This window comes from Patiria miniata, unplaced genomic scaffold (genome assembly GCF_015706575.1).
Source record: "Patiria miniata isolate m_02_andy unplaced genomic scaffold, ASM1570657v1 HiC_scaffold_5, whole genome shotgun sequence".
In the NCBI taxonomy this organism is placed as follows: Eukaryota; Metazoa; Echinodermata; class Asteroidea; order Valvatida; family Asterinidae; genus Patiria; species Patiria miniata.
The window spans coordinates 35,713,805-35,737,202 of NW_024037072.1; the positions used below are offsets into that span (position 1 = coordinate 35,713,805).

The following is a 23,398-nucleotide window of genomic DNA, read 5'->3' on the forward strand; positions in this document are numbered from 1 at the left end:
AAAATAAGTCTCCGGTTTCTGGTATGGAGCTTGTCCAAAAAGTGGTGCGGCGACGCGGCTTTTTTTTTTTTTTTACCTGACTTTTTTGCTTCAAATGTCGGCTGATGACTGCAAATGGTGCCCGACTAAACTCAGTGCAAATATATGGGAGTCCAGAGAGGCCACATAAAGCTTATTCTCGATCATAACCCCATCTAAAAACACGTTAAAATTGTGCAGCAGCAGGATTCCAGTCAAACCAGTGAGTTTGGCAGTTTTGAGACATCATCTTTCATTGAAAAAAAACTTTTTCATTTTGCCGACGCACATGGCTACGGCGACGCGCGCGCATACCAGAAACCGGAGACTTTTTTTTTGGCATAAAGCGTGGAACACAACAGGCGACTCTTATATGCGGTGCTATAGTTTGAATTTGATAGTATCTATGGGGCTGGACCCACATTACACTAGGAGGCGCTCTTCAGGATTATAGATGTATATCAATATGTATACTCGCGCTTACATCAAATTTAGTTAGGTGTTGGGCCTTGAGCCCAACACCTATTGTTATTGTAAGAATTTACTGTTTTTGTTCTTCTCAGCATATTCTCAGCAAATCCTTCTCCAGAACTGTTTGGAAAAATGGAAACATATATATGAACTTCATTTGTCAATACATGAATGACCAATCCACCGCAGATGTGGTTTTTTACACTTACGTCATCATGACACCATCATGGGTCACGTGACGTTGAAAGTTTAATAAATTTAATCTTTGAAATTCCATATAAAATCAACCGTTAGAGACCGGTGTAGCGTGAATTTACGTTTCTATGAAATTCGGACTCATTGGTAATACCGCGCATGCGTAAGTATGGTAATTAGGAAAGTGACCGGTCACGTGAGAGGGATTAACCAATAATAGGGAAAAGGGGTCCGATTTTCATAGGAGTCGGATTTTCATGTGACACCGGAACCTGAAATTTGCGGGAATCGACATGGTAATACATGATCTTCATTTTATCTTGTGCGCGTAAAATCACGTGACCCTTTCTTCCTGTCGAAACCGGATGTGCCTAATAATTTAAAAGTGGAAAAAGATATGAACTTGCTTTTAACGATTTAAGTGTCTGCCTGGATTGACCTTTCAAAAAAAATAATGGGTGACGCCATGAAGTGTTGGAGCGCCCTCTAGCGGCAGGTTAAAAAACGTCAAAAACGCATTTTCACTTGATGTATGTGGCGAAGTTTGCGGTAAAATTAATGTACATGATGACCATAATGCAGACAACATCTGCGCGCGAAAAAAAATTGATTACGTCATCAGACCGGAAGTTACAATAAAAAGACCTTTAAACCTTAAAACATTGCTAGAAAATATACCATGATAGATATAATCAAGATTTGGCTGTATACAGCACAGTAAATATAGGTAATGACGTCATAATGACGTCATCAAGTGTCGTATTACAAGCAATCAAAGATTTCTAGATTTAATCTTTGAAAATCAATGTAAAATCAACTGCTACAGATTTGATTTTGTTCTTTATGGCAATTTAAACAATATTGCAGGGTCGTAATTTTCGGTATTAAGTGCAAAATCATGTGACCCTTCCTTCCGGTCGAAACCGGAAGTGCCTTATTATTTAAAATTGGCAGAAGATGCGAACTTGCTTTCAACGATGTGAGTGTCTGCCAGGGCTGTACTTCAGAAACATATTACAGGTGACGTCATAAAATGTTAGAGCGCCCTCTAGCGGCAAATTAAAAAACGTCGAAAACGCATTATCACTTGATGTATGTGACGAAATTTGCGGTAATCGCTTCAAACTTAACATACATGATGAACGTAATGCAGACAAGACCTGAGCGCGAAAAAAAATTGATTACGTCATCAGACCGGAAGTTACAATTGAAAGACCTTTAAACCTTCAAAAATTGCTAAAAAATCAACCGTGATAGATATAATCAAGATTTGGCTAGCACAGTTAAAACAGCTCTTGAACTTTCTGGTAATGACGTCACAATGACGTCATCAAGTTTCATATTACAAGCAATCAAAGATTTCTTGATATAATCTTTGAAAATCAATATAAAATCAACCGCTACAGATTTGATTTTGTTTTTTATGGCAATCGATACAATATTGCAGGGTCTTCATTTTTGGTTTTAAGTGCAAATTCACGTGACCCTTCCTTCCGGTCGAAACCGGAAGTGCCTTATTATTTGAAATTGGCAGAAGATGCGAACTTGCTTTCAACGATGTGTCTGCCTAGGCAGTACTGTACAAAAAAAAATACAGATGACGTCATCAAATGTTAGAGCGCCCTCTGGCGACATGTTGAAAAATTCAAACATGGATTTAAATATGCATATTTTGAGTTGATGTGTGTGGCAAAGTCTGCGGTAATCCATGGCCCAACAACGTGTGGTTGTTCCTACAACCTCTAGTTCTAGTGAGTGCTATTGAATACATTGTGGTTGTTGGGATGTTCGAAAAAAAATCGAAATACGCATTTTCTTAATCATCATGAAAAGGTATGTGTGTGGGTGGGTGTGGGTGTGTGTGTGGGTGTGGGGGGAATGATTCAATACGCCCCTGATGACCCAAGTAAATGAACTTTCTGTAGCATCAGTTTTGGTTTCCTACTGGAGAATGAAATATAATGAACAATTTGTTAATTGAAGTTAATTGAATTGAAAAACCTCAATCAACAAGTTGACGAGACTGGGAAAATTGAAATCCCTAACAAGTTAAATCTTTGTACAAAACTAAAGGTGCCCTTACTGACAATAATTTACTGATCTGACATTCTTTTCCTTCGAACTATTCACATAGATAATCGTTGACCAGTACCCCAATTCTGGCATGGCTCTATATAGCGCATTCATCAATATCTAAAAGTACGTTAAGAAACAATCCACAGTTTTCGGGGTCGAGTTCGTAAAAACTTAAACGTTCGTCAATAACATTGGCTTTATGTCTATTTATACCCCAAAATGGCGCCTTTTAATACATCGTCCTCATCCATAAAAACGCAGAGTTTTTTTTCTGCAGCAGACGTCATCATTCCCTTCAAATTCCCGTCATTCCCAATCCCAAGCACGCTCCGTGGCTATTATCACACTTGTGTGGAAGACACTTAGGTTCTTGGAGTATTGTTTTTCTTCAAATTAAAATTATCACAAATAAACTTGGGGAACAGAAATAGTCAATGAAAAATTGGCATAGGCGGATTTTGAACCAGAGACTCATCCACTATAAGCTTATGCGGAAGCTGGACGAGACCCATTTTTTTAATGCTTAAATGTGGGCCTACATTAACCATGAAGCTGGTTAATAGCTCCATGATGGCATATAGTTGACTTAGTAATAAAAATAGTGTGATCTTTATAAATCGGAAACCATTCACACTTGGATTTTAAGTAAGCATAAATAGCTGCATTTGCATTTCAACATAGTGTGGGGACACTAACTGGCTTTCTAACGCTTTTCCTAGTAAAAGTCAAAGAAGTGAAAGTGCTTTAGTCATTATACATTATACCGAGCCACACATTTTGATTCGAATCCGAATGGTTCCGGCATGTCCGAATCCACTCACGACTGTTTTAACTAGTTTATTGTCGACTTTTTGGCCGTGACCCTGCCACAATTCCGCCCTATAAATTGTCACCATGAATATGGTATGTCAATTCGGCCCTACGGAGTTGCGGTCAATAGGTGAGCGTCTCACGTCACAGTGACATAATGGCATTGAACTTTCTAGAGTTCAAATGTTCATTCTGAAGACCAAGTTCAACAGTATTTATTATTTTTAATTTTTATTTTAAATCTTTAGACATTAAGTTCAAAAATACAATCTAAAATGTAAGCAGGGGCTGTCGTGGAGTGAACAAAAGTATAAAAACTGTCATCAAATGATGTGCTCATCCATACCCCTGATTACAATTAAGGTAGAATTACAAAGGTTCGGATAAAAATCGATATTGATAACTGAAATGAAAAAACCCTAAAACAGGAATATATCGAGGAGACCCCCTCCACACCAAAAAAAGAAAAAAAAGAACAAACGCACCAAAACAATGGCCACCCACAGAACTGTATAAACAGGACTAAAGACAATTGGAATTCCCATCCAAGTAAAAAGGTCCGAAAAAAGGGCTGATGAAAAGTGGTGAAAAAAAGCTGATAAAAAGGGGTGAAAAAAAGGCTGATAAAAATGACAAAACCCTACAAAACGGGCCACATAGTCTATTATGGAATATCCTCTTGCACAGAGAGAGTTTATGATATGCGAGCAGATTCGGCGATTAATTATGCAAAAGAAGACTGCGTCTTGACCTCGGAAATCCTGACCATGCATTCAGCGGGCGCCTTCTATCGGGTCCATAACCCGTTGTTGTATTACAAAAACCATGGCAGCCAAATTGACCAATCAACAGCTTAGTCCACATTTCTGGTCGAAAAGACGTCACAATTTCTAAAGCCGACTCCGTTGGCTGGCTAAGCTTGCGGGGTCGCATAAAATTTGCATTGCTCACATATATCCCGTGTGATACTCAGACTAGTTCAACAGTTGATCCGGCAGTAAAAATTATGGGGGGGGGGGGGAGATTAGACCGGCCGGCCGTTGCAGGATATGGCGTTGACCTCTTTGATTCTAGGTGGCGCTCTTTTTCATTAATTAAAGGCTGTATCATTCCTTCAAGCGAAACCGTAGAATGAAAGGGCTTCAAGTTTGCGGTTATTCCACGAATACTCCATGTAGGCCAACACGTCGTGACGAATTATCTGCCTGTGATTTTGTTTGTCGTGAAAAATCGCCTGAAATATTAAGTTGCCCCTATGCCAGTCTCCAACCCCCAAAAGAAAAAAAATAAAAGAAAAAAAAATAATGTCTAATAGGTTTAAGTTTTAATATTTCAATTCGCTGAATGGAACACCGGGTACTAATTAGATCAGCCGGTAGGTTTGCCGGTCCGTCCCGCTGGGAGCGTTGGCTTACACTGCCCCGGCAAACTCGGAGAAACTCCGTTGCGCTGGGGTGAAAGTCCTAATTTTTTACCTTCCATATCCTCGACAGAGAGTGGCACATGGCAGTTTAATACTACGGTGGTATTAAATGCCACATGCAGTTGAAAGCTTCCAATTAACAAACTTATTCCGTGTGGAATTATGAACCACTGACAATTATTTTTTGTTACGAATAATTATGTGGTTCCTCGGCATCGAAACTACTTGATAGTTATTTAATTTTTTTTTTAACGATTACTGAAGTTTATAAATTAAGCCTTTTCAGGAAAACAATTGGAACTTGATGGAATTCTTGAATAATTATTATATTGAGGAATTCTCTCATTATTTTTTTTACACTTGTAACCAAGGTAAAATACAAGTCTACACTCTTAAAGGTCCCGGGTCGGATTCAACTAAAATCCAGGTCAAAATGGCTTCTCTGAGTCACCTCTCTGAGCCATTTGACACGCAAAAGTGTCATTTTGACACAAAAAGTGTCCTTTATGATCAAGAAAAAGTGCCATTTTCACACGAAAAATTTCATTTTGACCCAGAAGAATGTCGGGTCAAATCCGACCCTGATTCCGGGTCGAATATGACCCGGGACTATTCATGCGTTTAGACAGGTTCCCGATGCCAATAAAACCTGTTTTTACCCTGAAGGAACCGAGTTATTTTGACCATCTCACAGCCGGGGGGGGGGGGGGTCGATTCCAACCACCCCTCAGATGTCGGCCATTGAGTCACCAATAATTATACAACTTGATTCATATAGAACAATTTAATACGAACATACCCAAGAAAGTTCATGACTATATAGGTTAAAGGGTTTAGGAATGATCGGCTAATTAATATGCACCAATGGTAATTCTGCTTTGTGTGGAATGTCAGCAAAAACAGTTTTTCCCGACCCGAGCTTTCCTGACTTTTTAGCCTCCATTCTTGCGCATATTTCAATACCAAAAACATAAAATTCGGATTGGGTTACCGTGCAATATGCGCAAGACTCGAGGCTAAAAAGTCACGAAAGCTCCGATCGAGGAACATTTTTTTGCAAGGGTATCGCGGAAAAAGTCAAGGGGGAGGGCGGATTCCTCCCCGGCACTTTTAGGGTTAACAGTGCACCTGAAGTTTTAATTCAGCAGCTGGATCAAATTTAATTTGATTGACTGACTGTTAATTATTTGAGGTGGTCTTCACACCGTTTGACCTCTCCTCCCTTGGGTTGTCTTTAATGATCTTTAGAAATGACACCATGGCGAACTACAACGTTTGAACAAAACAAACTAAACCGATAGGGCCTATGCGTATTTTACGGCGTTATACAGGACGAGTAAAAGAAAACGAAACCCAAATGTTGGGACCATTGATTTAATGAATTTCTTCATGTAGCACTTTCAAAATCTAGAATATGAAAGCTCCATTCGTAAGCTTTCTTTTAGTACAAGAATCATTCCAATCACTTATGTACTTTTCAAGTTACGGAATTTTAAGAACAACCACCGTTTTAAGGTTCTGTCCACGGATCACAAGAAAGTTTAGTGTTCTTACAGCAAAACGAAAACAAATCACATAGGGATATGTGTGTGAATTGTTTTCGTTTTGCTAAAAGAACGCACACCTTTTTTGTGATCCGTGGCAGAACTTTAAAACGGTGGTTGTGTTTAAAATTCCGTAACTTAAAAAGTACATGAGTGATTTGAATGATTCTTGTACTAAAAGAAAGCTTTTGAATTGGGTTTTCATGTCCTAGATTTTGGAAATGCTACATGCAGAACTTCAACAAAACAATAGTCACGACATTTGGGTTTCGTTTTTTTTTTACTCACGCTGGATAGAGTCTACATTTTGTCCCGTTTAATAATTGCACACAATATTCTGGCAGGAGTTTCTTTTCTTCCCAGCACTCTCATTTCAAAAACCGGTTATCTTGAAAATTAACTTTATTTTGCCTAAGCGCCAGACACCTAACACTACCAAATTCCAATGCATATACAGACCTCTACGAGGAAAAATGTTCCATATTGTATTGCGAATGAAGTGAAAAGAAACCACAAGTACATATTTATGATCAGCGGCCTTCAAACGTCACGTATTTGCAGGCGGTTTTTAGTGTTGTCTGTCCCGGTGGAGAGTTCGTGTCTAACCAACCCTAACCCTCGAGGCTGAAAGCCACCGACTTTCAATTTTCCAAGTTTGTGGGGGACTTCGGTTTTTGCAAGCATTATTATTTCAATTTACACGAACCAAGAGGTCGGATTTTAAAGGTAACATATACATACACCATTCGCTTTTGCTCTAATTTTCAGAAATGGATGGATTCAGGGGTTGGTATTTTATACCAAATATTGTTCACTTATCTGTGTGAGGTTTTGGTGTTTATGGATGTTGGAAAAACCAAGACAGAATGGTTCCCTGACCCTATACGTCTAACGAAATCGGAGCAATTCATAGACGTCAGGGATTTGTCAGGTCAGAGAACCAGACTAGCTGGCGTGCACCCATCAGGATGTGTCAGCATGACAGCACACCAGGTTCAATGATTTCACTGGATGCTTGAGACTTTTATTCACTTACAGCCAAGTAAGGTATTTCATAATAATTTGGTAGTTTTGTTGTTTGATGTTTGCAAATGACGTTAATGATATTGACTTTAATATTGAATATAGTTTGGGACATTTTGTGTTTTTGAAAGGGAAAATATGAGGTTGAAAACTAATCCGGTTTTTTTGGGGGGGGGGGCTGTTGCATTTTTTTGCAGCAATCTCGACAATAGTTTGCGCTGTGGTACGTTGCAAACTGGTCACTGTCTTGTGTACATTTCAACGATAAAACAATTTTCAACGTCAAAATGAACCACATAAATCAACAATTAAACTTAGGCTTCCTCTGACCACAATATCTATAACTAACCCCCGCACTGAAGCATGAAGAAAGCCCGTTAATGCTTTCCTGTCATTGGTCAAGTTCCGGAGATCACGTGGTACCCACGGCTGTGCGTTTTGCGGATCACATTCCAACGCCTGATGCGAAATATGATGAAGCGTGTTGCCGTCATATGCATAGCGCGCATTGTGTGCATTCACAGGGTACGGACGGGTTAGATCGAGTGATGACGGTCGGGTCATGTTTAGTTTCGGATGGCGGGCGCGCGGTGTGCGTCTACAGATCCTGCCGTGGAAGACTTTGTACAAGTCAACCGGCTGTCTGGACTTGTTGAAGCACGCCAAGCAGAGGTGATGCACATTCACATCATCCTGAACGCCTCCGAGTCTGAGATTCGCTCAGCTGTTCAGCATCAGTTTAACTGCAGCCACTCGTAAAGCGAAACTAACTCTATCGGGTTTTTTTCAAAAGCATTTTCCCCAATTTTATATCATTCCACTCCTTTCTTTTCTCAAAACAACTAAAGACCACTCTTCAAAACCGACGAAGCTTATAGTCTTATTGTCAAAGTTTCCCCTGGAATTTGTACTTGTGGCTGGCTCAGACCATCAGGGGGAAATGTTTCTCGGAAGTTGGAGGGGCAGCGAATCTGGTGGACTCATCAGCACCGTGATTGTAGTCGGATGCGCCATCGCTTTGCTGATTCTGAACCAACGCATCCAGCCTGTGCGGGCTTCATCGCCTTTAGGCCCTGGGCCCGGTCCCTTGGCCTCTCGGGACGGGTCCGGGGCGCAGGACGCGTCTTGTCCGCGGGAGTTTCGTGGCTGCAACTGGTACTGCCCGAGTCTGCCGGAGAGGTGCATCGGAGAGCGGCTCCTGCCGGACCCATGCCGGTGCTGCACGCTGTGCATGAAGCAGACGGGGGAGAGATGCTCCTTGCCTCGCGAGGCGTGCGATGCTGCTTTTCAACTCGACTGCGTGGAGGGCAGATGTAAAGGTAGGTTAAATCTCGGTACCGTTCCCGTCATGAAACGAAGCCGATATCTCCCCTTACACACTAAACGTGTGGTATTAACAGAGCTTCTAAAAAGATTTGGGGGCGGGTGTCATATTTTTGTAAATTGTTAATAGAGTGTATACAATATTGAGAGAACAAGCCCCATGTCCATTCTGGCCATAGTGACCGTTTTAGCCGATTTTCGGCTAACTTTGACAGATTTTTTGTTAAAAAACGAGTTTGACAGAAAATTTGACAGAATGGATTTTTTGGGCAGATTTCTGCAAAAATGGTTATTTAACAGAAAACCATAGCAAATTTGAAAAAAAAGAGTAGATTTGGTTAAAAAAAGCTTCAATCTTTTCAAACAAACCCTTGCAAAATAGGACAGTTTGCCTTGTCTATGTGCTGAGGTTCACTGGGAATCGGATATCGTCGCGACGCAACCTCGTTTTGACTGAAATTTATGCAATTTCATAACACCTTTATATGACTATAGATTGTTTATAATGTAATTTGAACCTTAATTAAGGCAATATTACAACATCTGCATGTGATTTTAAGTGTATATAGTGTATTTCGAGTAGTTCATGGGAATTTGGCAGATTTTGGATAAATCTGACAGATTTTTGAAGTGCATTTAACAGAATTTGGCCATGAACTTACGGTCACCCTGATTCTGGCTGGCATCGAGAACCATCACGAAAGGACAGATAATTACTATGAGCAACATTAGTCTTTGCGATTATGTCATCGTCTTAGTTTATACTTGGCATAAATCGGGGAATGAAACGAATATACGCAACCAGTTGAACTTGACACTCAACACAGATATTAATAATGCAGCTCCGAGACAAGCATGTGCGAGGTCATTCGAAATAAAGGAGCCGGGCTTCTTTTCACAGGAGTCAACATCTGCAACGAACTAACACTAGAGTCATGGTCATTCGTGGAAATTTGCGCTTCCTAACCGCTTCCCAGCGCTGGGACTAGAAAATGCGTCCTGCATAATAAATTAACAAAATTGTGACCTACTTCGGCAAAATGGGAAATGTTATACGCAAAACCTCGTTTCCAGCAGTGATCGTTTTTTTGTATACCCATAATCCTCTCTGTGTCTTTTTGTTTTGAAAAAAAGTCCAGAACAGTTTGATAAACTTTTAATTTATACCAAAAAAATATAAATGGTACTACTGGAAAGCCAACGAGTTGCCTGTTAGTATGCATGTATATATCTCAAAAAGTCAAAGTGGGGGTAATTTTCGTCATAATTGTATAGCAGGTCACATTTTAAGAAATGATTCACTTGTTGGGGAACATGAGTTTTAATTTCATAAAATGATTCAATATACCTTTCCCATTTTTACCATGGCAAAACAAGTATAGGGACATTCCAGCTTTTTGCCAATATAATAAATAAATTGCTACACCAAGGAAATGACTAACGAGCCTATCAAACAGTCAGAAATGTTTGTTGCACTGCAAAAATGCTGGGCAAATGAAAGCTAGGCAACTTCATTTCGGCATTTGTTGGGCAATTTCACCGCAACAAACGGATACAATTTTCAGTTTGGTAAAATAGCATATAGATATTATGATTTGAACGGTCAACACTGTTCAAATCATAATATCTATGATTTGGGCACACGTTGTCTATTTATGGATATCTATTTGAAGGTTTGAGCAAAATAACTCCCCCCCCCCAAATGTTGGGAATTTTTACACGAGAGCAAGGGCGGATCCGGGGGGGGGGGGGGAACGGGGGCCATGCCCCCCCCCCCCCAAAAAAAGAACCCATTTTTTTTTTAAAGCGACGTCGCAATAAAGGCAGGCACTTCATACACCGCCATCTTTTCCTACAAAAAAATGGTAAAAGTGGTCAGAGGTTGCCTCAGATCGCACCAAATTAAACATTAAGTCATCAACGTATGTTTTTGAGAACATGCTGTCTTGATTTGAGTGAAGACAAGATAAGTTTGCGGTAGCAGCATGCGAATAAATCGCTTTTGTGAGTATGTGAGGTTCTGAACAGAACCGAACTGGTTCCTTTCAGAACCACACATACTCACAAAGAGATTTATTCACATGCTGCTAGTCTGCTACCACAAACTTATCTTCATTTGAGTTGTATTTAATTCTGAAATAATTAAACACCAAATCATCAACATGTAATTTTTTTTCTCAGAACATGCGAGTTATATTTAATTGTAGTAATTGAAAACCAAGTCATCAACATATGTTTTAGATCATGTTGTCTCGATTCGAGTTATATTTAATTCTGAAATAATTAAACACCAAGTCATCAACATATAATTTTTAGAACATGCTGTCTGGACTCGAGTTAAATTTAATTCTGAAATAATTGAACACCAAGTCATCAACATATATGTTTTTAGAGCATGCTGTCTTGATTCGAGTTTTATTTATTTATGTAGTAATTGAAAACCAAGTCATCAACATATATTTTTTAGAACATGTTGTCTGGACTCGAGTTATGTTTAATTCTAAAATAATTGAACACCAAGTCATCAACGCATTATTGTTAGGTGATCAAGGGAAACTTTGCAGATTTAATTTTAATCATCTCTTTGAAAATCATATTTTAAAAAGATCATTATTAACAAAAACTCATGTAGCGCGATAAACTTGCTTCAAAGGTTTAAGTTTAAAAGTGTTTTTCTTTGTTTTGGTAACCGTATAGTTTGTACAATGCGCACAATTCTTATTCAGTCATGCGTTTGCCAAAAAAAACAACCCTCTTAAATTCCATTCCTGCTTGAGTTGTTCTCCATGACGATTGCTGTACTTTGTAGTTGTACATGAGAGGTTTCATTACACTGCAGTCATAATATCATACCTCCAGGATAACACACTGCGGTCCAAACGCGTGCTGAGGTCGCAGTCTTGACCCCGATTTTAAGCCCATAATGCACCCACATGCCTCGAAAGCCAAACAAAATTTCCGCGAGGTGCTTAAAGGGGCAATAGGTTTATAATTGCATGGACCAGCAATTCCTGAGAGGAAACTTAAAGGGGCAATATGTTTATAATTGTAAGGACCAGTAATTCCGCTACTCAAATTTAGCACCTCACATGGGGCCTAGTTTCTTTGTTCATTTCGGGCAACGAAAACATATTGGATTAAATTTCATGAACTTACTGGTGAATTGAGCGAGAAGATGAAGATTGGGGCCAGTTTTAAAGAGCACAAATAACTGTATAATAACACATAATTTGAGGAGAATGGGCAATGCGTGTGAATTTTTGCCAAGCACAACAGTTTACCAGCCAAAAAGTCAAGTGTTGTAGTTTGCTTGTTACTGGTACTCTGTCATAATTGTCACGAATAAGACGTCACTACCTGTTATTTCAAAACTCTTACAATCAGAAGAACTTGATTTGTATTTCGTTACCGTGGGTGGTTACTGCTGCAGTGTGATAGAATTTGATTCTACAAATGAAACCCGTTTGAAGACAGCCAGACTATACGAACCGAAACATCGAATGAACGGACCGACTCTATGTTGCGTCAAGCAACCGCTTCAGTGAAAAGTTAGTGGACGCTTAGATTAGATTAGATTGTTTTATTCAGTCAACGATTAAAAAATAATCACAGGAATTTGCAATGTTGGACTCACATAAAGATAACAATTTAAAAATACCATATAATTAAATCAATGACCACATAAAGTTAGCACAATAATGATATACATACAATTACAATAACTCTTACATAATTAAAATGACCCGTTATTAAGAACCCGCACGGCCGATGGTATAAAATTATTTCTGAAAACGGTCGGTTTTTGCACTGATTGATCTCATATTTCTTCCTGAAGGCATCATGTGGAAGAACTCATTTACTGTGTGATGAATGTCCTTAATAATATCCACACGTTTCTCCATTCTCTTTTCGTAAATTGTCTTGTGGCCATCCAACTTAACTCCAATTATGTACAATGCGTTTTTAGCCACCCGATTCAGTTTGTCAATTTCGTATGAGCATAATCAAATATGCTCACACCAAAACAATTCAGTATACGTAAAAAATACAAACGTTATTGGGCCTTTTTCAAATTTTCAGATACTTGATTTGACCAAGACAGAGTGTTCATTATGGATGTACCCTATAACCTAGACTGATTGGTTTCCATCTGTACACGGGTAGAACACAACTAGCAACTAATTTAATTGTAAACAGTATTCACTGCCATTTTTGTTATCTCTTGCCAAATCATCTGCGTTTACGTTTTCAGTATACATGTAGGTGAATTTCAAAGTTGAGAAACAAAACAAGACAATACGTACCACAGACAGCAAGAATAGACTTTCGTGTGAAAAAAAGGAGAGAAGCAACACCAACGAAAGAAAGCATCAGTCGGTAAAGATGGTTACCAACGCTGACGATTCGGGTTTTTTTCGACAAAAACTTTTGAAATAAAACAACGTTCCAAGTGCACGGTACAACATCATCTCTCAAACACATGAACCCCTGAACCGACCTACATTAAAAAAAATGTCCGATGTATTTTTGTTCATGCATCGATTTTTCTTGTCAAAAATTCCCAACTGCATAACATGTCTTTAAGGGACGTCTAGTGACTTCGGCAAAAGCCAGGTGCTTGACAAGGTCCGTTCGTTAGCCTTGAACGCCCCATGCCCAGACGCCGAATCAAGGGGGGAACAGTTTCTCCCTCCTTCGCAATCAGAGAGCTGTCGTCTTTTCTCGAAACAGCAGGAAATTAAAATAACAACGTCAAGGGTGTTGATGCCTTGTCATAACACCAATATTTGCTAGGAGTTGGATTAAAAAAAGGAGAAAAAAAAAGTCTGAGCTTCAAATTTCAAAGCGTTGACTAATAACAAGCGATGTGGTACACGCTCACTTATAGTAATTTGTAGAATTTCAACAACGGAGAAGACGTGCCGAAGCAGCGTACCAATGCTTTAAAAATAAACCGTGATGGATTTGAGTGAACTGTTTGTCGACTAGAGTTCAAACCGTATTTTAGTCGTAAACGTCCGGCCGGAATTCTTCCGAGTGGATATGGCTTCGTGATTGAGTAGGTGTTAAATAAAAAAAACAACATTCGATCTCCAAGAAAGCTATTTGAAAAGTATTCCAATATGGCGTTGGGTAGCTGAACTTTTAATGGCGTTTGCTGGCTGAAAGGTAATTCCTTTCTGTGGACATATACCATAGCATGTCGGTGAGCCGATTTGGGATAAACATACATAACGAAACAAAACTGTTGTTTTTTTGGCTGTAGGAGCAACACAACCTGCAAGAGTTAGGCTTAGGCGTTTATCATAATCATCATCACATTTTGTCTTGTTAAATAAAAGAACCCTTCGAAATTATTCAGGCCATCATGTTATACTTGGCTTCCGTTCAACAAATTCGAAGTGATGTTTTACACTGTTTCTACCAGGAGCACCATATACTGCACTATCTGTATACTGACATTGACATTTATAAGTTGACGTCACATATCGGGGCATCATTCAATCTCTGAGACCATAGTGCTTGACATTGGTATTTGCGTTGTGCCATTTGCACGTGATTGGGAATTTATGCGACCACTAAACTCTGGGAAGGCTGTGCCAAAATGTCATTTTTTTCCTATCACAAGATGCGTCCGTACGCGTGTACATCATATTATATCTCAACTTTACTTCCAGCAAAGCTTTCCGTACGCCATTTGTTTTATTCGAGCGATTGGCCTCAGAAGAGAGTTCTTAATTGTTTTTCGCGCGCGCATTACTTTAATTGGCATAGACTGAGGAGCTTGGCATTAAAATTAAACAAGCGTTGCATTCATAATTGAGTCAATGTCAAATTTCTACAGTATTGAGAATACACACAATCTGTTTAGCCATCGGGAGGCGAACCCCTATCTTGCATTTAATTAATTGCTCAAACATTGGAGAATGGGAAGTGGCGGTACCGCTTAGGATTGTCAACCCCGATCAGCTTTTTCATTGAAAGTCTTCAACTCGAGACGGACTAAAACGAGTTTCCCTTTACTCAAGAGAGAACCAAGCAAGAACATTCTGGCACGAGCACGGCCTATAAACCACGCAGAATTCATGTAACCGAGAGCTCAGGACTAACATCTTCGAAGTTCAAGATGTGCATGTATGTTCTATGTCATCGCACTGTCGAGCAACTGAGTACAGCGGCGGTGTGACGTCAACATATAAATCATGTACATTCATATGTCGTTATAGCTTCCATTTCCTTTTCCTTGTTCAACAACTCACAATGTTTCAAGCCGACGAATCATTTTATGAGCATCCCAATTACTTCCTCGTAGTGCATCCGTGTAAATCCAGAGATTTTATCGGTGTGATTGGAATGAATTCTTAAGACCACGGTTGCTGTCTATATTTAGGGATGTGAATAGATGTGTTGAAGTGACACTCAGGCATTGGCAGCGTGTCAATGATTTCTCGAATCTCTGTATGAGTAATTTGATAAGAATCCAATCTATTTGTACCGAGATTAAAAACGTAGGCATTTACCACATCTAAATTCTTCAAAACATTATGTCATGGAAATTGTATTTGTCATTGTTAGGCCTAATGTAATACTGATTATTTGAACCATTATGCCTTCCAAAAACGCTATAGGTTGCTGTAAACTTACTTCGCTGTTACTTTCAAAGATTGATTATCCTCACACTTTATACCACGATGCTTTAGAAGTGCCGTTGACCTCGATTGCACCTTTTGTGCACCTTTGATTCCCCCTACATAGGTGTTGTTTTTACTTTGTTGTTTCTGATTTGAAACGTTGCCAACGGTTTTGCTTTGGAGCGTTCCAAAATACCCCCTCCAAAAAAAAAAACTTCGTTGTTTTTACGCAAATAACCTTCCACCTCCGTTATTGTGTCAGTATCTCAAGAGAAACGATGTTACGACAACCTTTGAACAAATCACTTTTCTCTGTTATTAGTATTATTATTTTTTCCTCTTCAAATTACCCATATGAAGAAAACACAATTGAGAAATTGATTTAGGTTGTATCATTTACACATTCCTTCTTTGTCTAAGTTGTACGTAAACTTTTCCCAGTCTTTTCACCCCCACATAATTATACAATATTTCTGACTTCCAACTGGGGATTTTTTTTTAAACAGTAGCACCCATGTATAATTCTGAGCTAGTAGCTGTGCAGTATCCCAAGACAGTTACCGGTACCTGAATGGTATTTTTAAGGATAGATGGGGTATGTATAGCCAGACGTCCCAGGGCTTTCTTACCGTCGACCTCCCCGTGTAGCCCTCCCCAGACCGCGGTTGCATTCCCCGCATGCTGTCACGTTCGCTTGCTCGCGAAGGAACAGCTCTCTTAGCTCAAACAACGACAGCAGCCAAAAGGAAGAGAGAGAGAGAGAGAGAGAGAGAAAAAAAAAAAGAAATTGGCACGGCGGGGGATCATATGTGGCTTGGCAAGGCGGAAATCGAAATAGGACACGTTTGATTAGAGGCCGGTCCAGAAATACATTTTGGGTTTTATTTTTACAGATGCCGAGATGAATATTATCCGTGCAGCCAGCGCCCGGGTAGTGTGGCCTGGGGCCGGATTAAAGCCAATCTGCGACATTGGAAGACTTAGTTGTTGGTCTGGCAGAGATGGCCCGCCTATATTTCTCCCAAATTTGCCTCTTTTGTTTGCCGAATAGGGTAGGAGTTTTGAAAATTGCCATAAAAGTGGGAACGATTGGATTACGAGAAAAGGTAAAAGGTTATAGTGATCGTAAATATCTCCTTTACTTCAATTTCCTTTTCTAACTCTTTATTGTTCAGCCTTCACCCTAAGTGGCACTTATAGGGCCTTGTGATGGACGACTCTCATGAAAAAGTATAAGCAACTATAAGGTTGCCTTATGCATGGTCGTCAGCATTTTCGGAAGCAATACTTTCCGAATTTCGAAAGACAAAGTATGCGAGTGTGTGGAGGTTTACCATTAATTTCACTGCAGGGATTTTACAAGACGGCTCCTTTAATAAGCTGTCATGGACAAAACACAAGCACGTGTTACCGGGCTGTTATTGTTATGCAGTTTGACCAACTTGACCTCAGCCAAAGGTCAGACGGCGTCTCGCTCGCTTGACAGCCCGAGCCTACCCACGACCCTACCAAGTGTTGACGGAATAGACGGCCACGCGCAGCAGTCGTGGCCCCGCACTTCGCTCAGTTTGATAGGCCTGCCTCCATTTGTCTGGCTCTTGGAGGCAGCCGCCACCCAACACCCAAATCATCCCCCGCTTGCTCCGGTGACCTCTCACCTCGACACGCGCGGCAAATCTAACTAAAACAATACCTTCACCAATTACGGTCGTGTGTGTTTAAAAATGCGTATTATTATAAAGGACTGGAGACAATGGGAGAAATTTGTATGATTTTTCCAAAAGTTACTACTTAATTCTCACGTAAATGTGCAGGCATGCAACTTTTCCTCGGATCAGCTGATTACCTCTTTTTGTACTTCACATGTGTGCCATTGAAAATGGAAAAACACTGTACAAAGTCTTGGAAAAATTTGAATTTCCTCTTTTTTTGTACGACTTCCCAGTTGCATGCCTGCATAGTATCTTGATCATAATGTAACCTCTATAGGCGTAATATACCCAACTATAGGCCTATACACTATACTCGAGCTAAAGTAATGCCTGTTCTAATATTATCTTCAATATAATGTCGTCTGATGAATTCGTAAATGGTTTAAAAAAAAACCCGAACTTTTTTGTACCACTCAAGAATTCGTTCGTTCTAACCGCACATTCATGGGCAAACATTTTGTACTTCGTATTTGTACATAAGATGTGAAGTCACGGTTGAAATATATATCCCTGTATGTAGTTAAATAAAAAAAGACGGCTGCAATATTACGGAAAATGATTCTTGCTCAACCACCTCCTCAATCTCGTCAAACTAGGTCGGTGCTGATCACAAGAAGCTATGAAATTTGCAACCAGATCGTCCATAACGGCCATATATTGCAGCAAACAAATTGCTTTCAATTCGAAACTCAATATGGACAAAGCTGAAGTGTGATAGTCCTGTGGCTGTAGGTTTTACCGAAATTACTGTGTTTAATCATAAAGTCGTATACAGCGAGGCGCTTTGGGTATTGCGAGATGACTTTCCGGTTTTTGTTTTATTTAGCTGTTTATGTACAATGTAAACAGGAATCCAGTGTTTATACTCCAACTCTTGGAGAACCAGAATGCAATCATTTGGAATAATGGAAACATTTAAAATACTCAAACCTTAAAGGCATGTGCACTTTACAAACTGTCTTGAGTAATATTCAAATTTTGCCTTCGAGAAAGACACTGCTGGTGCCGAAACATCAGACCCTCTAACTGTTTTTATTTATGTATTTCTGGTCTATCCAGTCAGTAAGCAGTTCACTGTAGTTTTAGTCATTTTTGTTCAAATTTTGAAACATGTTAAATTGAAAAAGAAATTCTGACTACCGTATTTCTTTGCTGCATCCCCACATTTTGTCTTCTACATACATCTCTGGTGGAAATGACCCTAGAGATATCCGAAGGGTGTGTAACCAATTTGATTTGTGTGGCAATTTTACTTGCACACACGCGCAATCAAAGGGTTCTGCGTGTCTGCACTAGGCCTAATAAAGCGAGCATTTGACGACTTCAAGATCGAAATCCAACATCAGAGAAACACGTCTTCAAAAGCACCACGGGAAACACAGTGGTGTCTTCACAATCCTATCATCCTCTGAGTTTGGATTTTAATCGTTCAACTTTTGTTTCTAAATCAGTTGTCGGCCTTGTTAGTGTCATACAACACTAATGAGTCTGCTAAAAAAAAGGTGTAACTTCAACGCAATTATTATGAGTGTCTGTTTTGCCCAGGGATAATTAAAGCACAGTCACTACTAAAATAAATAAGGTTCGGAAACAAACTCTGATCTGAAACGTAATTTAATATCAAACAAAATGTACAACAAAATATGTGAAGACAGGATGAGATGAATTCAAAATGCCGCGCCCTTGCTTTTACATAATCCCGGATTGACGAACTCTAGCCTAATTGATTTAAATTATTGGCCCGCCGGCGCAGCAAAGTAGTTCCATAACAATATGTATACAAAATAATGGTGCGTATTCGCGATTATTGTTACAACATAACAAAATGTTTTCGCTATTGAAGGGGGCCTTCGTGATAGAATGGACTGATCCAGTAAGCTCCGCCCAGTGCGCACGTGCTCCTTTGATATGCCACGCTGCATTTTCCTTCCGCGCGCATCATACGCGCGTGCACGCATGTCGGACTTAAGTGCACGCACGTCGGACACTAATCACGGCTGTGATTGGTTAGAACACCATGGGGGAGGTGCTTACTGGATCGGTCCATTGACAGCGTGTCTGGACTTGAAATTCGAAAATCCCACGTTAAAATTCAGGTGACGGTCTGAGCCGGTACTGGGACAACCTCGTCCCCAGGGTGTCGAGCAGTACGCGCCCATCACTACCTGCTCTCTCACCCTGGTATTGGATCATATGATGTGCAAGATTTTTGAACACGTATGCAAATGAGGAATAGTCTGGTGCCTGCATGTGCGTTACATTAGCGTTTGTTTTTGTATGCGGTGTCTGGGGTAAAAACAGAGTCAATTCGTAGCAGCGCGAGCATGGCGTGAGTTACGAAAACACAATTTTTATTCAATTAAACTGTTACGATCTTAACGAAACAATATGCAGTATCACATTTCATATTAATATTAACAAACTGGAAAGGAAATTAATATTTTCGAGAAGGCGTGGAGAATGATCGCGAAAACACGTACTGCACGTTGTGAATAACAACACCAAGTACACGATAAAAATCCATTACTAGCCAATTGCGGTATCGAATCAGGATACATGAAGAAAGTTTCCTATCCAGGGTTTACTATTGGAAACCGTGTTGGAAATAAAGTAAGCAGTGGGGACGAGGTTGGTACTGGGACGTTTCCATGCCTGAAACACCCATTACATGTGCGTCCTGTATATCTCCGAATACGTCACCATATAAAGTGATCGTTTGAAAACGTCACTATACAAAAATGATCTTTGAAACACCAAAGTGATGGTGGAAAGCTAGCCCAGTAATCACAAAAAAGTAATCATCCTGCATGGGAGCAGCAAAAATTCGACATGTCTGTAGATTTATATTACAGTGTTTCAAAACACGAATTCGCCGACCACGAAGGGATTCGAACCCTCAATCTTCCGATCCGAAGTCGGACGCCTTATCCATTAGGCCACGTGGCCACGTGAGTGTTAAAGTCATTATTTTGACATGAAGTTTCAACAAAACTGTGATCATATTCGTACTGGTCGTGTATTCCGTATAGTGATTGGTCATTTGGAACATCATGTCATGGTTACTAAGGAACCCTGATGGCAGTTCAAGTCATTATTGAGACTGGTTTTGTTTATTTTTGGAAAGGACTGTAATTGGCTGTTTTGACAGGATAAATTATGTAGTAGTTAAGCGAAGAAAATAAAGCAAGCAAGACTATTAATCGTTTTAGGTGAATTGAAGAACTTTAAATAATTTAAAGTCCTTCAATTCACCTTAAATGATATGCAAACTACAACGATTTTCTTTTGAGCGACTGCCTTTTTTGTACATCCAGGATTTTTTTTGACATTAGCTAATCTAGCTTCCATACTATATGTTCTAGAAACTTAGCGGTTCTTCAGTCTGGAGTGCTGAATAAATACATAGCAACCGATGAAAACTGGTGTGCATATTTGAAAATGTCACTGTCCAAACTCTGTCTGATTTGTATGTTTGGACTTTTTTATTTTCATTACTCCAGCGAGCGACTTTCCCCCTTCCAGCAAGGGCTTTTGTTTATACTTAATCGAGCACATGATGACATCACGGTCGAAATTAAGTCATTGCTACATGATGACAGAAGTGAAGCGCTTCTTCAATGATAAGAAAAGAGAATGACACCCTCACAATCCTTTCATTCTCTAAGTACGGATTATAAAGAGTTCAAATCTTGAACTTCGATCGTTAACGGCCCCTTGGTATCGTGCAACCAGCAAACACGTACTAGTGCAACCAGCATGCAAACAAGAAGGGAATCCGAGGAAACCGTCTCCGAAGTAGAACATCTTACCAATATGTCCTTGCTGCCCACGTTTTCGTTTTGTTTAATTAATTGAAATTGACGGGAAAAAATCAAATATTCACATTTGACAATTTAGTAGATAGAGTCAAAACAAGGGCGTAACCAGGGCGGGCCCAGAGAAAGCGTCCCACCCCGCAACTTCATGAATTGGAGCGTATTATTACGTTAAAGTGATAAAATTCAATGCTGTGTGAAAAAAAACAATCACGACCACGAAGGGATTCGAACCCTCAATCTTCCGATCCGAAGTCGGACGCCTTATCCATTAGGCCACGCGGCCACCTGAAAAGCTCCGCCCATTTGTCTGATTATTTTTTAAAATAAATCCGTGATTATATCCGTGTTTTATAGCGTATGCCGTCGAAGTCATTTCGTATTTGAAAGGTCATTTGTCCCGTCATGTTACAGTTACCAATCGAAATTAATCCTGATTGAAGTTCAAGTATATACTTTTGGTCACGGGTGTGTTATTTTCCGCCAGGATAGCAGTTCACTAGATCTTGTGATCGCTTCACAACACCATAATTGCATCTTCATGTCATCATCCAACTTGCAAAGGCTAGAATATGAACAACACTTCACTTTTCTTTAAAATGTTGTATTAAAAAAACCTAAACATCAATTTTGTAAATATTCACATTTGACAATTTAGTAAAGATTCAAAACAGGGGCGTAACTAGGGCGGGTCCAGAGAAAGCGTCCCACCCCGCAAATTCATGAATTGGAGCGTATTACGTTAAAGTGATAAAATTCAATGCTGTGTGAAAAAAACCCCAATCACGACCACGAAGGGATTCGAACCCTCAATCTTCCGATCCGAAGTCGGACGCCTTATCCATTAGGCCACGCGGCCACCTGGAAAGCTCCGCCCATGTATTGTTATTGATCTGAATTTTTTAATAAATCCGTGATCATATCCGCGTTCTATTGCGTATGCCGTCATGGTCATTTCGTATTTGAATGGTCATATGTCCCGTCATGTTATGGTTACCAATCGAAATTAAATCCTGAATGAAGTTCACGTATTTAGAGTACTTTTGGTCACGAAAAACTCACGAGTGTGTTTTCTTCCCTCCAGGATACATTATGCGTAGCAGTTTAGTAAAGATTGTAAAATAAAGCAGACGAAAATATTTACGTTCCTTGGATTCAGCCAAAAAAAAATAAAAACGCGATAACAATTCAGTAGCGATTACCGAGGGAATGGTAAATGTCTCACCATCCTGAACATAATGGTTTGTGTGCTTAATTGAACATGAGTTGTTACGTACCAGTTTGCTAGGCAGAGTATTCCATAGGTCCCATGGTGTAATGGTTAGCACTCGAGACTCTGAATCTCGCGATCCGAGTTCAAATCTCGGTGGGACCTGTTCTTTTTTTTTAATCACTTTTTTTGTTAAGTACCATATTGCTAGGCAGTGTATTCCATAGGTCCCATGGTGAAATGCACTCGAGACTCTGAATGTCGCGATCTGAGTTCAAATCTCGGTGGGACCTGGTTTAAAAAAAATCCTATTAAATCACTTTTTGTTAGGTACCATTTTGCTAGGCAGTGTATACCATAGGTCCCATGGTGTAATAGTTAGCACTCGAGACTCTGAATTTCGCGATCCGAGTTCAAACCTCGGTGGAACCTGATTTTTTTAATCCTTTAAATAACTTTTCAAATAAAAGTTTCAGAGGGTAAGTCCTCCTTTATGCGCATGAGAAATCATTTTGTGACAGCGCACCACGGCGACCCCGCAAGTCTTTTCATGAATATATATCTTTCTTTGTCAAACCGTGGTTGGCACTTATGAAAGGTCAACGTTACAAATATATAGAATATTTATTAATGTTTCCAAACATATCAGTGGATAGTTGAAAATACGATATTACCATCCAACGCTACCAAAGACTTATAAAAAAAACCGCCTCTTTCTTACAAATTCTTTTGCCGACCATGGCTTGAATTTATGCCCGTGTGGCAGCCCATGCAAAATGGCGCTCAGTGTTTACAAACAAAGAAAGGTCTATAGTAAGGGTTGTTTGACATCTTTTAATTAAACAGAAATTCTTATTTATTTATCTATTTCATACATCATCCAACAGCGCAAGCGCCAAAGACGGATGGATAAATTGATTAATTGACAGCAAAAAGAAAAAAATTAGCAAATTTGCATAAGGAATCAAGACATCAAAACATTACATTATAAGTATACCAAAGAATGCACAAGATAAAACAGGCTCACCCTGTGCTTGACTATCGATTTATGAAGGTAGTCCCATTATGGAAATTAATACAAAATACATCATGGTAATTCCACAATTAAAATCTTCAGAACATTACATGCACTATAAGATGAGACGG

At 39.6% G+C, this 23,398-nt stretch overlaps 1 protein-coding gene and 4 non-coding genes across 5 annotated transcripts in view; 2 read left to right on the forward strand and 3 right to left on the reverse strand.

Annotated features, from left to right (window-relative positions):
* The first annotated feature begins 8,076 nt into the window (after positions 1-8,076).
* Positions 8,077-23,398, forward strand: part of LOC119741895 — a 36,452-nt gene continuing 21,130 nt past the window's right edge. Inside the window, exon 1 of the mRNA XM_038217832.1 lies at positions 8,077-8,879. Coding sequence (XP_038073760.1) covers positions 8,501-8,879 — 379 coding nt within the window. The 5' untranslated portion in view covers positions 8,077-8,500. The remainder of the gene's footprint in view (positions 8,880-23,398) is intronic.
* Positions 20,101-20,173, reverse strand: Trnar-ucg. The gene has a single exon. It is a non-coding gene; the product is annotated as a tRNA-Arg (tRNA).
* Positions 21,256-21,328, reverse strand: Trnar-ucg. The gene has a single exon. It is a non-coding gene; the product is annotated as a tRNA-Arg (tRNA).
* Positions 21,829-21,901, reverse strand: Trnar-ucg. Its single transcript has one exon. It is a non-coding gene; the product is annotated as a tRNA-Arg (tRNA).
* Positions 22,346-22,417, forward strand: Trnaq-cug. The gene has a single exon. It is a non-coding gene; the product is annotated as a tRNA-Gln (tRNA).